The 13,680-nt window shown below is 50.4% G+C and overlaps 1 protein-coding gene across 1 annotated transcript; it reads right to left on the bottom strand.

Annotated features, from left to right (window-relative positions):
* Positions 1 to 6,593: 6,593 nt before the first annotated feature.
* On the bottom strand, positions 6,594 to 11,674 carry ALDH1B1 (aldehyde dehydrogenase 1 family member B1). The gene is made up of 2 exons (XM_035252527.2): positions 11,536 to 11,674; positions 6,594 to 9,155 (listed from the first exon to the last, which is right to left on the bottom strand). The coding sequence occupies exon 2, from the start codon at positions 9,143 to 9,145 to the stop codon at positions 7,592 to 7,594; it is 1,554 nt and encodes a 517-aa protein (XP_035108418.1). The 5' UTR covers positions 9,146 to 9,155; positions 11,536 to 11,674; the 3' UTR covers positions 6,594 to 7,591.
* Between the last annotated feature and the right edge of the window lie 2,006 nt (positions 11,675 to 13,680).

Below are 13,680 nucleotides of genomic sequence, written 5' to 3'. Positions count from 1 at the left end.
AACTCCTTTGCGATCGGGGCTCCTTTTGGGTTCAGCCTCCACTGCATCCAGCGATGAGAAGTGTGTGGGACCAAGCAGGCTGACTTCCCTGTGATGCCTTTCACTATGGCTGTCTCTTCCTATTGCCTACATCTCCCCCCACTCTATTAGGGAGCAGTTGATTCTTGAGGGAAGAGTAAAAATCCTGAGTACTAGGGAGTGGGCGAGCACCCTCCTCACTTTTCTCCATGCATAAACTCACCCATCACACACATTTGCAGAGCTCCTCCCATGTACCAGGCATTGCCAGGTAGCAAAGGGTCTATAGTTCCTCCTGGACCTCCGAGTCTCAGCTCAAGCACAGAGGGCTGCCCATGGTGCCAGGCAGGCATGCCCCAGTCTCTCTGCTGCTGAAGGTGTATGCAGCTCTTGTTTGGATGGAAAGGGCACTAGCTTTAGAGTTGGAAGACCCACAACCAGGTCAAGCCCTGTCACAGACTGCAAGGCCAGGTCACTTCCTTCAACTCTTGGAACCTCCATTTCCTCTTCAATCCAGAAAGGGTGGCATCCCTGCCCTGGCCTGTTGCTCTAAGAGCCCCATGTGTAAATGGCCACACACTGTCTGTTCTGCCCAGATCTTGGAGGGCTGTGTGCTGGTGGTAGGGGGCAGGGAGAGAAATCAAGCATGCTCGGAGTATGTGAGACATAGTCTAGCAGGACAAAAACATTAGACCCATTTCAACGAACAAGAGCTGCCTCAGGACAAGACTAAATGAAGGGTGGGTGCTGTTAGCTCAAAGGGACCAGAGATGGCTTAAATGAGCTTGGAGGAACCATCCTGGAAGAGTGGCCCTTAAGCAGGGCTCCAAGAAAAAGGAACAGCATGAGCACGGCTGGATGGGAGGCAGCAGATGGCCCACGAGAGCATTAAACTCAAAAAGCATCCTTGTGGGAAGCAGTCTCTTATTGGCACATCTCCATGGACGTGCCACGGGCAGCAAAGCTGGGGCAAGCTGCCACCAAAACCCAGGGTCTTCCACAGTGTTGGACTGTCCTGTCATAGAGGATACTTCCAGTCTCCTCTTACACCTAGGCTGGGTCATGTAGCTACTGAAATGTGAGCGGAGGTGATGTGTTCCATGCAGAGCCCAGGGCCTTCAAAAAGTACCTGTGCCTTTTCGGCCCTTTCTTCCCCATTTACCAGCTAACACGGACATCTCTGAGGCCCTGGACAGGGGTTTTCACTTGGATCTTTCCCTTGGAATTCTATAGGTAGATTCACAGATTCTGTGAACTATTAAAAGTGTGCAAACTGTGTCCATGTGCATCTGTATATTCTTTTCATGGTGAAAAGGACTAGTGCTTTGATTAGGCTTTCAAAGGAATACAAAATATAAAAATGGTTAAGAACAGGCCAGGCGCAGTGGCTTACACCTGTAATCTCAGCACTTTGGGAGGCCGAGGTGGGTGGATCTCCTGAGGTCAGGAGTTAGAGATCAGCCTGGCCAACATGGTAAAACCTCATCTCTACTAAAAATACAAAAAGTTAGTCAGGCGTGGTGGTGCATGCCTATAATCCCAGCTACTCGGGAGGCTGAGGCAGGGAGAACTGCTTGAATTCAGGAGGCAGAGGTTGCAATGAGCTGAGATCATGCCACTGTACTGTAGCCTGGGCAACAGAGAGAGGCTCCGTCTCAAAAAAAAAAAAAGTTAAGAACCATTGTAGATGGTATAACCACAAGATGAAAGGGGACCTGTATCCTTGAATTTCCATGTGGAAAGAAAATGCAATTCTCCAGGTACCTGCATTAGATTGTTACATAAGCAAAACTAAATCATCGTTGTACTGAACTCTCAAACTTGGGGGTTTATTCGTATGACAGCTAACATGCTAATCTACATGGGAAGAATACTTAGCTGGGAGCAACTCATCCAAGTTGCTCTGTCCACATTTCCAGCTAAGTGACGTGGATGCAGCAGAGACTTTCAAAGGGCCTCATGCCAGGACTTCTTGTTTTCCCTTGAGGGTCTTCCTAACTCCAGGATTAATTACAAATCATTGGGGCTTGGGAGAATTAAGTGACACTCTCAACCCAGGCTGGTCTGGCTTCTGTGCCCAACTCCACCAAGTGCTCTTACCAAGGTCTCCAGGGAGTCCTGGTGGATGCAGCCAGGGACACTGCTCAGTGCTCCTCCCACTTGACATCTTGGAAGCCTCAGGCTTTGCAGAGGGGAGGGGTAGAGGGACACCCTCCTCCTGGAAAGTATCCCGCCTTCCTTGGCTTCCTGCCTCCTCTCTCCAGGGTCTTCCTCCTGCTCCTCCTCATTCTCTGCTCATTCTCTCCTTGTTGGCATTCTTAAGGTCAAGTGCTTTTGCTCCCCTTACAATCCGTTCTCAACACTGCAGCTCCAGTGATCCTTTTAAAACAAGTCATATCATGTCACTGCTGAGCTCAAAAGTCTCTGGTGGCTCCTTCCTCAGAATAAAGGCCCCCATCAGTCCATCCACATGCCCCCACCCAGGCTGCAACTTCTCTGTCTGATTTCCCCCACTAGCTTCCTGGCCTCCTCCTGTGTTCCTGGAGCCTTCAGCCATGCTCCAGTCTCTTTCAGTCCCTTTGTCATCTCTTTGATGAGACGACCTCTGAACACCTTACTGAAAATTACACTGTCTACTCCAGCCCACCCGCTTTTCCCAGCACTATTGTTCTCCATAATACCCTTCACCTCCTGACAGACTAACAATCTCACCTGTTTTGGGTATGGTCTGCCTCTTCTATCACAAAGCATGTTCAGGATTTTTTTTTTTTCTTTTTTTAGTTTCCTGCTGTATCCCCTGCCCTAGAATAGCTCCTAGCATACAGGTGACATTCCGTAAAATGTGTTAAACAAGGAATGAATAAGTAAGCATCCTACCATGTCCCTAAATGTGCAACCTCCCAGGGTGGTCGCGGTGGCTGGCACCACCCCCCACATGGTTACTGCAGCCAGAAACATGAAGTTACCCAACTTTCTCTCTTCTCTTGTGCCAAGTTGTCCATCTGTCATCATGCCCTGAAGCCTGCTTTCTGGCTGTCTAGGCTCTGCCCCCACCCTACCCCCTGGTGCACCAGCATCATTTTGGGTGCAAGCAACAATGTCCTGAGAGGTGCTGACTCCAGGTCAACTCCCTCAATCTGTCCTCCACATCGATGCAGAGCCAGCTTTGGAAGCTGAATGTGATACTATCACTTTTTTAAAAAAAGCCCTTAGGGGCAGCCAAGCACAGTGGCTCACACCTGTAATCTCAGGACTTTGGGAGGCCGAGGCAGGAGGATTGCTTGAGGCCAGGAGTTCAAGACCAACCTGGGCTACATAGCGAGATGCCCCCCCATCTCTACAAAATATTTAAAAATTAGCCCAGCATGATGGCACACACCTGTAGTCCCAGTTACTGAGGAGGCTCAGGTGGAAGGATCCTTTGAGTCTAGGAGTTTGAGACTGCAGTGAGCTACAATCAAGCAACTGCGTTCCAGCCTGGGTGGCAGAGGGAGACCCTGTTTAAAAAAACAAAAGCAAAATCAAAAAGTACCCTCCCATTGCTAGACCAAGTGTGAGCTTTCTGGAAGGATGTACAAGCCCTTCGCAGTCCAGCCCTTGCCTGCCCTCTGCCCTCAAGCTTTTCCTCCCTGCCTCTTTCCTCCTCATTGGAAAACTTTCCCTTCCTCCAACCCTTCATATTTCTCAGACTCCAGGAGCATCCTTCCCTTGCCCCTCTGGTCCCCTGCTAGACATTTAGCAGGACCCCGTGCCCACTCCCACTGGGCCAGTGCCTGAGCTGAGTTGGGAGCCCTGGGAGGCAGTGGTATGTAGCAGAGTCAGAGGACTCTGGCTTCACTCACTGCTGAATATCTCCTGGGCTTGATGCAGGAGGATAATACTAAGTGCCCTGACGACAGTTAGAAAGAAGCATGGTGAAACCTCGTCTTTACTAAAAATACAAAAATTAGCTGGGTGTGGTGGCATATGCCTGCAATTCCAAATACTCAGGTGACTAAGCAGGAGAATGTCTTGAACCAGGGAAGTGGACATTGCAGTGAGCCAAGATTATACCACTGCATTACAGCCTGGTAGACAGAGCGTGACACCATCCAAAAGAAGGAAGGAAGGGAGGGAGGGAGGGAGAGAGGAAGGGAGGGAGGGAGCCAGGTGGCCGGCCCACTGTGGGTGCTTGATACAGATGTTTGCTTTCCGCTTATGATCTCATGGCCTCTGTACTTCTCACTGCATTTTCCACCTTGCTCTGTAATTTTCTCCTCTGCCCAACTGTGAGCTCCTGCAGGGAAGGGACTATCTTACTCAATTCTCTTTCCCCCCAACAATCGGCCTAGAGCAGGACCATTGCCCCCCACCCCATGCCTTTTTTTTTTTCTTAAGCCAAAATTATTTGTGTAAATTCATGAACTACGTGGCCACCAGAGGTCAGCCTCACACCCAGAAGGGAGCCAACCCAAACGCAAGTTCCTAAATGGCCCTGATTGGTCTGATGAAGAGAACCCCTGGGACTGAGCAGAAGCTCGGATGGGTCTGATGAAGGGAACCCCTGGGACTGAGCAGAAGCTCAGATGCATCCAGCACAGTGGCTGGGTGTGCAGGGTTTGATGGGCTTTGCCATGGGTTCTCCAGGCTTGGAGGGTTGGTTACATGTGTTTGCCAGTATGCCCCTCTCTCTGGTCCCTTGTGCATGCTCATGAGGAACTGAATCCAGATGAGTTGCTTCTTAAATCTCTCCACTTTCATTTCCTCACCTGAAAAAAAGTGGGGAGGTAACTCCACGACTACTACCTGCTTTATAGGTTGGTTGTGAGGCTTCTATTCCATGGCAAGGTGCCTGACATAGTGTTTACAGGGTAAGATATTGGTAAGACTTTGCTAAATGGATGGAAGCCCCAGAATGGCAACATCACCCTCCAAGTGTGAGTCTTGTGGGCAGTGTCTGGCCTGAATGAGGACACCGTTAAACCTTCCTGCTCACAAGAGTACATTCAGAGCAATGAGTGGAGGGGGCCGAGCTTGGTGGCTCAGGCCTGTAATCTCAGAACTTTGGGAGGCCACGGTGGGCACATTGCTTGAGCCCAGGAGATCAAGACCAGCCTGGGCAATGAGGCAAAACCCTGTCTCTATAAAAGATACAAAAATTAGCCAGGTGTCATGGCGCATGCCTCTAGTCCCAGCTACTCAGGAGGCTGAGGTGCGAGAACTGCTCAAGCCCAGGAGGAGGGGGTTGCCCATGATTGTGCCACTGCACTCCAGCCTGGACAACAGAATGAGACCCTGTCTCAATAATAAATAAATAAATAAAAATTCATTTTTAAAAAACTTTTTTAAATGGGTGGAGGAGCCGTGATGGCTGAGCTTATTTACAGACTGACCTACTGGCTCTGCATTCTCAGGATTTTAGGGCTTGAAACAAAGGAACTTGAAGATTGTCTCTTCCAATCCCACTCCACCCTGGAACACTATCTACAGAGTTCCTCTTTGGTTAAGGAGTACTGAAACTCAAATGAGGAATGGATTTGTTAAAATACTGTGACGTTGCATATTAATCATTGGAGACACCCATCCACCCACTTCCACGTCCCAGTGTGTTTGTTCATGAGAAACTTTCACTGCTGTGCAACAGAGGTGCCAACAGCCTCCAAGAGAAATTGGTAGAATGTGCACTTTGTGGGGGGAGTTGGAGTCACCTTAGCTGTAGACAAATGATGTAGAAGGGAGGTCCTAGGAAAGGAGGTGAGGGATCCAAACAGACCCTGAACCCTCAAGCAGGAGTTTCCAGCCAAACCCAAGTTATGTTAATAAACAAGATCGTCATGTTGCCTAGGAAAGACAACATGACGTTTAAGCGTTGACTGGGGCCAGGCACAGCAGCTCGTGCCTGTAATCCCAGCACTTTGGAGGTCGAGGAAGGAGGGTTGCTTGAGACCAGGAGTTCGAGACCAGTCTGGGAAATATGGTGAAATCCCATCTCTACAAAAAAATCCCCCCCCCAAAAAAAATTAGCCAGTCCTGGTGGTGAGCACCCATAGTCCCAGTTACTTAGGATGCTGAGGTGGGAGGATTGCTTGAGTCTGGGAGGCAGAGATGATGGGGGGTGTGCATTTACAGTAATGGGTGGACCTGAATGTAAGGTGACTTGTAAGCAGCATGGTCTAGAAAGATGGATCGAGAAGGGGAGGCTCAGCATTCTGCTTCTGTACTGTGACCTGACTGGTTTGGATTTGCCTTCACTCCCATCAGTTGGGGAATGAATGCAGCAAAACTAACAATAAACATTGTGAACTCTGAGGTTTGAAATTCTGGCAGTCCCCAGCACCAGGGGCCCCCATGCCAGGCTTGGCTTGAAGGGTGGTGTGGTTTGGAAGGGGTGGAGGCTGTGGAAATGAGTCCAACAAGATGGGCCCACTCTGAGCAGGAACCAGTTTTTCTCTATGGGTCCTACCATTGCACTTTGTCACCCAGCCAAGAGAAAACAAAAATAGAAACACTGGGGAGGGGACTTCTGCACCTGGCTAGGGGCTGACTAGACTATCTGGGTCCCTTCCACTGCCCGCACTCCATAAAATGTTCTAGAGTTTATATAAAACTCTACAAAACTGTTTAATTACGTAAACCATAATTAAACAATTCAACAGTTTTTTTACCAAATTGTGCAAACATTACTATTGTTCAATTCCAGAACATTTTCAAAACCTCCCAAAAAGAAATCCCACGCCCATGAGCAGTTACTCCTTAATCCCCTAACAACCATTCATCTGTTCCATCTCTACAGATTTACATTTCATATAAGTGGGATCATACAGTCTGCAGCCTTGTACAGCTCTCTGGCTTGTTTCACTGAGGATGTTTTCGGGGTTCACTGATGTCACAGCATGTGTCAGTGCTTCATTCCTTTTTATGGTGAAGTAATCCAAGGAATATTCCATGGAAACATTTTATTAATCCGCTCATCAGCTGAGGGACATTTGGACGTTTGGGCTTATTTTACAGGTGTAATTATGTAAGCATATTCTTTGCCTACTCCTTCCCTCAAATTAAGGAAAATCAGTAGCAAAATGAAGGGCAAGTAACTAAAACAGCCAGCAACTGGCACATGGAAAAGGAAAAGCAACTCTGGGTTTTAGGTTAAGCCAATGAAGAGTGGGGCTGAGATTTGGTATCCACCTAGTTCAAAACCCCTAATGCTTTCCAAGCCTGTGTCTGAGCTGAGTTCATCCACTAAACCATCAAGTGAAGCCATGGGAAAGTCCTTGGATCAGCAGGAAGAACTAAACTGTTTTATAGATCATGGGTTTTTAATGTCTTCCAGAGATTCCTAGGATTTCATGGAAGCAACTCATGGGCCACCAAGGGGGCTGTGGCTGAGGGCCAGATAGGTATAACTCTGAGCCTGGCCCCCATCCCTGCTTTAAATAGAACAGTCTTGATTGAATTGCTTTATTTGTGGGGTTTCTTCTAAGAGTTAATTTGGAACAAATAAAGGGTGTTCTTGGCTTTAAAAAAGTTTGGGAACCATTGGTCAAGGTGCTTGTGGAATTGCTGGACTGGGACTGGGCCTCCGTGACAGTGGCTCTTACGAGTTCTTCTGAGGAACCTTGATAGTGACCGTCTTCACCTCCGTGTAGGCCTTAAGCCCATCCTCACCCAGCTCCCTCCCGTTTCCAGATTCCTTAAACCCTCCAAATGGCGTGTGGCAGGTGACAATGTTGTAGGTGTTTACCCACACGGTCCCAGCCTGGAGTGCCTGGGTGAAGTACATGGCCTTGTCCAGGTCCCGGGTGAAAACAGCCGCAGCCAGGCCATATCTGGTGTTGTTGGCCCTCTCAATCACCTCCTCAATCTTCTTGAACTTGAACAGGGGCTGCACAGGCCCAAAGATCTCCTCTTTGGCAATCCTCATGTCATCCTGCACGCCACCAAAGACAGTAGGCTTGATGAAGAAACCACGCTCCCCGAAACGCTCTCCGCCACAGAGGAGTTTTGCACCCTCCTTCTGGCCAAGCTGGATGTAGCCTAGGACTCGTTCAAACTGCTCCTTGTCCACCTGGGGCCCCTGCTGGGTGTCCAGCTCAAAGGGGTTCCCTACTTTCCTCTGCTTTGCTTTCTCTACAGTTCTCTCGAGAAACTCATTGTAGATGGATGCTTCCACGAAAGTCCGGGAGCCAGCACAGCAGCACTGGCCCATGTTGAAGAACAGGGCTTCGTGGCACTGCTCTACAGCATGCTCCATGTCAGCGTCAGCCAGCACGATGCTGGGGCTCTTGCCACCCAGCTCCAGGGTGACTCTCTTGAGGTTGGAATCACCAGCTGCTTTCTGGATCAGGTGACCCACCTCGGTGGAACCAGTGAAGGCAACTTTGTCCACATCCATGTGCTGCGCGATGGCCGCACCTGCTGTTGGGCCGTAGCCTGTGATGATGTTCACCACCCCAGGGGGAAAACCTGCCTCCTTGATGAGGGAGGCCAAGTATAGGGCAGAGAGGGGGGTCTGCTCTGCCACCTTCATAACCACAGTGTTGCCTGTGGCGAGTGCTGGGGCGAGCTTCCAACCCTGCATGACCAAGGGGAAGTTCCACGGGATGATCTGGCCACAGACACCAACGGGCTCATGCCGGGTGAAGCAGAAATGCTCGCCATCCATGGGGATGGTCTTGCCGTGCCACTTGTCAGCCCAGCCAGCAAAGTACCGGTACACCTTGACGACCTCATCCAAGTCCAAGGCGTAAGACTCTTGGAAAGGCTTCCCATTGTCCAAGGTCTCCAGTGAGGCCAAGTAGACTCGATCCCGCTCCACTAGGTCTGCCAGGCGGTTCAGCAGCCGGCCCCGCTCAGAGGCATCCATCTGGCGCCACGGGGACCCCAGGCGGAAGGCCTCCCGGGCTGCTTTCACGGCCCGATCCACATCAGCCCGGTCACCTTCAGCCACGTGCCCGATGAGCTCCCCAGTGCTGGGGTTGACCGTCGGGAAGGTCTTCTTGCTGACTGCATCATGCCACTCGTTGTTGATGAACAGCTGGTTGTAGCGGATGTCTGGGTTCGGGATGGGGCTTGGGAGAGCTGCTGCCGAGGAGTACTGGGCCGTCCTGACCTGAAGACAAAGCAGCCGGGGTGCCAGGAAGCGCAGCATGCTGATCACTCTGGAGAGGGGCAAAAGAACCAGGGTGAACAGGTGGGAGAAGCCAGGTGGCAGTACCCAAAGACCTACCAGCTCAGACATTCCAAGATTCCAGCATAAAGGACTGGCACTTCTAAAAACATGGACTGTAAGAGCTGTGAGGGCCCTGATGAACTCCATCTCGGCCTGCCTATCTTCAGCTCACTCCCTCATCTCTGCTAGGTCTCTACTCAAAAGCCACTGTCTCAAGGCGAGCTTCCTGACTACCCTTTATAAAATTGCAACTCTTCCCACCGCAACACCCTCTATCCCCACTACCCTGCTTTAATGTTTCTCCAGCTCATATCCCAAATACTGAATTACAGGCTTTTATGTTTCTTGTCTGTCTCCCCCCACCCTGATAAAAGCCAAGCTCCATGAGCACAGGAACTTATTTTTCTGTTTCATTCATTGCTATGTCCCCGAGCCTAGAGGTATGACTGCTACAGAGCAGCGGCTCAATGCATAGTACTGAATGATACACCTTGGAAACACTGAAATTGCCACAAAGGCTGTTTAAGAATTGACCTAAGACTTGAGTAGAAATCAGAGGTACTCAGAGACAGCTGTTCTCTGAGAGGGGCTTGCTTCATGTCACTCTGTGCCTCAGTTCCCCCATATGTGAGATGCCTCATGGGGTTATGTTGAATGATGTCTTGCATATAAAAACCCTGGCAAGCTCCACTCAGAACATCAGAACTGGCCATGCCTCAGAAATTGACCTGGCCCAGAGTCCCGCAACCACAGGTCTCAGTGTCCCTTTTCAGCTTTCCCAGAGGTGCAGCAAGTCAGGAAGCAGCAGGTAAGAAAAGCTACAACTCTGAATACTGCAGACTTTGTTAAAATAACTACTGTTATAAAACTTAAACAGCATATTAATACATGTTAAATAAAAATTAAACAGAGTGTAACATTCCCAGATTAGTTGAGGCAATTATTCTTCAGCCAGGATTTGAATCTCTCTGCCTTTAATGTCTCATGAGTCTTGCCCTATCCAGCAGCAAAATGGAATTGCACCTGCCTCTCCCTTCACCCCCAGCCTCTCACCCTCCACCCCTGGGCAGAGAGAGGAACAAAAAACTCAATCAGGAAAGCAAGGCTCCAGATAAGTCCCCAGCCCCATAAAAATCATATGATGGGTGTGGTGGCTCATGCTGGTAATCTCAACACTTTGGGAGGCCAAAATGGGAGGATTGCTTGAGGCCAGGAGTTTGAGACAAGCCTGGGCACCTTGTCTCTACAAAAAAATAAAAATACATTTGCCAAGCATAGTGGTACATGCCTGTAGTCCTAGCTGCTTGGGAGGCTGAGGTGGGGGAATCACTTGAGCCCAGGAGGTTGAGGCTGCAGTGAACCATGATTGTGCCACTGCACTCCAGCCTGGGTAACAGAGCAAGACTGTATCTAAAAAATAAAAATTAAAAAAAAAATCAATGCTGACCAAGATAGCCCTCCCTTGGGGGAAACTGAGTCAGCAGAGTCTGCCAGGGGTGCCCCAGGGTTCCATTTAGCTCAGGGCTTTGCCACATACTGGGACAGAGCCCCCTTGCCACCAACAGGCCTGGCTGTGAGGGTGAAGAGACCAAAAGGAGGCTGGGGAAACGGGAGTCACCAATCCATGGGTAGGGATGGGAGGTGGTAAGCAGTCAGGAGAGGTGGTCATAGACCAAGGCTGGCAAAGCTGTGCAGCCACACCAAGGCTATTCCTACTCTTGGGGCCTATATGGAGTCCTTGCCGGGGCCTCCACTTGTAGATAAGATCACAGCTCACATAGCGAAATGCCTTATAGTTTGCAGGCCGTCTTCTCACTGGAAATTTGCCAAGCCTCTCTGCAGCTCCTGGGTGATCAGGGTAGATGATGATCCCCATTCTGGCAGAAGGCTGGGCACCAGGGAGGTTCAGGGACTCACCGAGGACACACAGCAAAAAAGTATAGGAGCCTCACCCCAGATTTCCACAGCCCTAACTTTGCATATCCTCCCAAATATGGGCAATTTTTTACAGTTCACCCACTGCGGGAAGGACCGGACCTTCTCTACCAGCGGGAACCGCGGCGGCGCCCCCCTCACCCCCTCGGCGGGGAAAAAGGCACAGACTCTGGGCTTGTCCCAGCCTCTGGGCTATGGTCAGGGACCCTATGCTGGAGTGGGCCGAGTGTCGAACTAACGTGGGAAGGTCTGGGGGCGTCTGTGTCCTCGGGGCCCCGGTAGCATCACCCAGGGGCGGGGGTTGGGTTAGCGAGCGTGGAGAGAGTCCTACAGTGCAACGGCGGAAAGGCCAGCCCCCAGATAGGGCCGCCGGGGCCCAGAGAGGAAAACCCCCACGCCGCGCCGGGAGCCACAGGGAGACCCGCGTTAGTTACCTGCAGCAGGCTCGGGCTTAGGTTCAGGATAAAGCTCAGGTTCAGGTTCCAGCCCTCACAGGTCAGTCCAGCCGGTCGCCTAGGGCTCGCCGTTTTTCCCGCCTCCGCGCAGCCCAGGGCCAGCGACCGATGAGGCTCCGCCTGAGCCTGGGGCGCCGCCAACGTCCTGGCGCCTTGCGCCGGCCGAGGCCACGCCTCCCTCGCCCAGCCCGGCCTTGGCCCATCCCGGCTCCTGAACCCCAGGCAACCCGCACTGCTCCAGCGCGCCCTCCCTCGCGTCTCTGCACGCCCAGTTTCCACGTTGCTCAGATCTAGGGGTCCTAAGGCACTGATTTGGGAGCGGAAACAGAGATACCCAGAGAGGAGCAGGAGCTTCCCCAGGTCACACAGCAAAGTTTTCGGACACCAAACCCCAGCTACATTTTGCATTTCTCCCCGCTGCAGGAAGCTGCTTAATAGACTCCTTGAGCCTCCCCGTAATCCCTTCTCGGCCTCGCCTCTCCCTCACTTATATATTTTTTATTTTTTTGCCCGGGATTCACTAATTTCTGTTCTCCAGTTTCACTGCTCCTTCCTTCAGTTCCTTTAAGAAGAGTTTATATTTGGGCATTTTTCAAAGTACATTTTTGTCCTAAGGACAAAAAGAGTGTAGAAAGCTTGGAAAACACAGAAAAGGATGAAAAAAGAAGGAAAATGTCTATAATCTCTGCACTCACGGTAGTCAGTATTATGGTTGGGTGTTTGTCCTGCTGGTGGTGTTTCCTCTGCATCTGTCAAAAATTATTTTAATAAAAATAAAATCATATAGTAACGTCTGTTGTGCTGCCTTTAAAAAATTTAAAGGCTGGACGCGGTGGCTCACGCCTGTAATCCCAGCACTTTGGGAGGCCGAGGCAGGCGGATTACCTGAAGTCGGGAGTTCCAGACCAGCCTGACCGACATGGAGAAACCCTGTCTCTACTAAAAATACAAAAAATTAGCCGGGCATGGTGGTTGACGCCTGTAATGTCAGCTACTCTGGAGGCTGAGGCAGGAGAGTCGCTTGAACCTGGGAGGCAGAGGTTGCAGTGAGCCGAGATTGGGCCATCGCACTCCAGCCTGGGCAACAAGAGCAAAATTCCATCTAAAAAAATTTTTTTTAAATTAGCGCTGTATTTTGAAGTTTTCTCCTATCACTAATTACAGATTATATCATCCTCTCCAAGGATGCATAAATTCTGTTGTAGGGGTAAACTGTTGGACGTTTAATTGTCTCCATCTTGTTGCTATAAAGGTTGCCAAGATGGACCACTGAACAGCATCTCACTCACTCCATCCCCACTGCACCTTCCTTCTGGCTGGAGAAGTCCAAAAGCTAACCGCCATGTTTCCCAGCTTCATTTGCAGTTAGAATTCTGGATGTGGACTAGGTGCTGCCAAATAGTAGTGCTCTACCAGATGTGGAAGGCAAGCATGCCTTGGAGGGTATTGTCCTGCTCCTGCAGGGTGTCACTAGAGGGTGGCAGAAACATGAGATGTTCTGTGGCAGCATTCCTTGTCCCTTCTCCAATTCCTGGCTGTGAACTGGCAGCTGTGGCCATAGCTGCTCCTTGACCTGGCTCCCTGCTCTTTGAATGAAGGCTGCAGGAGCATGTCAGAGGTGGCCTTAGACAATCATGAGGCTTGTGGGCCACATCCATATTGTCCTGGGAGTCAGTCCTGGTCTGGCGAAGGCTTGCTTCTGCCTCTGGCACTTGCAGCAGCTCTGTGAGCACCCAATTCCCTGTATTAAAGCCCTGCCTCTCCATACATCTACAGTGTTCACGTGCAATTGCTTGGACCTAATTCACTTAGTTCTTTCCTTAAGCTACCTCTCTATGGAATCTTTGCTACCATACCATCCTTAAGATGTTCACAACCCTCGCTGCAGAAGTTAGCCCTCCATTAAGGCACTATGATTGGCATCTTATCACCTTGATGCTCATGCTTTCCTGGGGTTTCTCCAGCAACCATATGAACCCCTTGCCAAGGCCCTCCTGCCTCCCCCACAGCACCTGGACAGCCTAGCTCACCTTGGGCACTTGGCATAGCACTCCAGGATTGATTGACTTAATGATTAACTGACCAGTCTTTAATAGGCCTCGTTGATAGAGGGAGTGAGTTTAT

The sequence above is a fragment of the Callithrix jacchus genome, chromosome 1 (genome assembly GCF_049354715.1).
Source record: "Callithrix jacchus isolate 240 chromosome 1, calJac240_pri, whole genome shotgun sequence".
Lineage (NCBI taxonomy): Eukaryota > Metazoa > Chordata > Mammalia > Primates > Cebidae > Callithrix > Callithrix jacchus.
The sequence above is the reverse complement of the archived record's forward strand: the minus strand, read 5'-3'. Positions and strand labels throughout refer to the sequence as shown.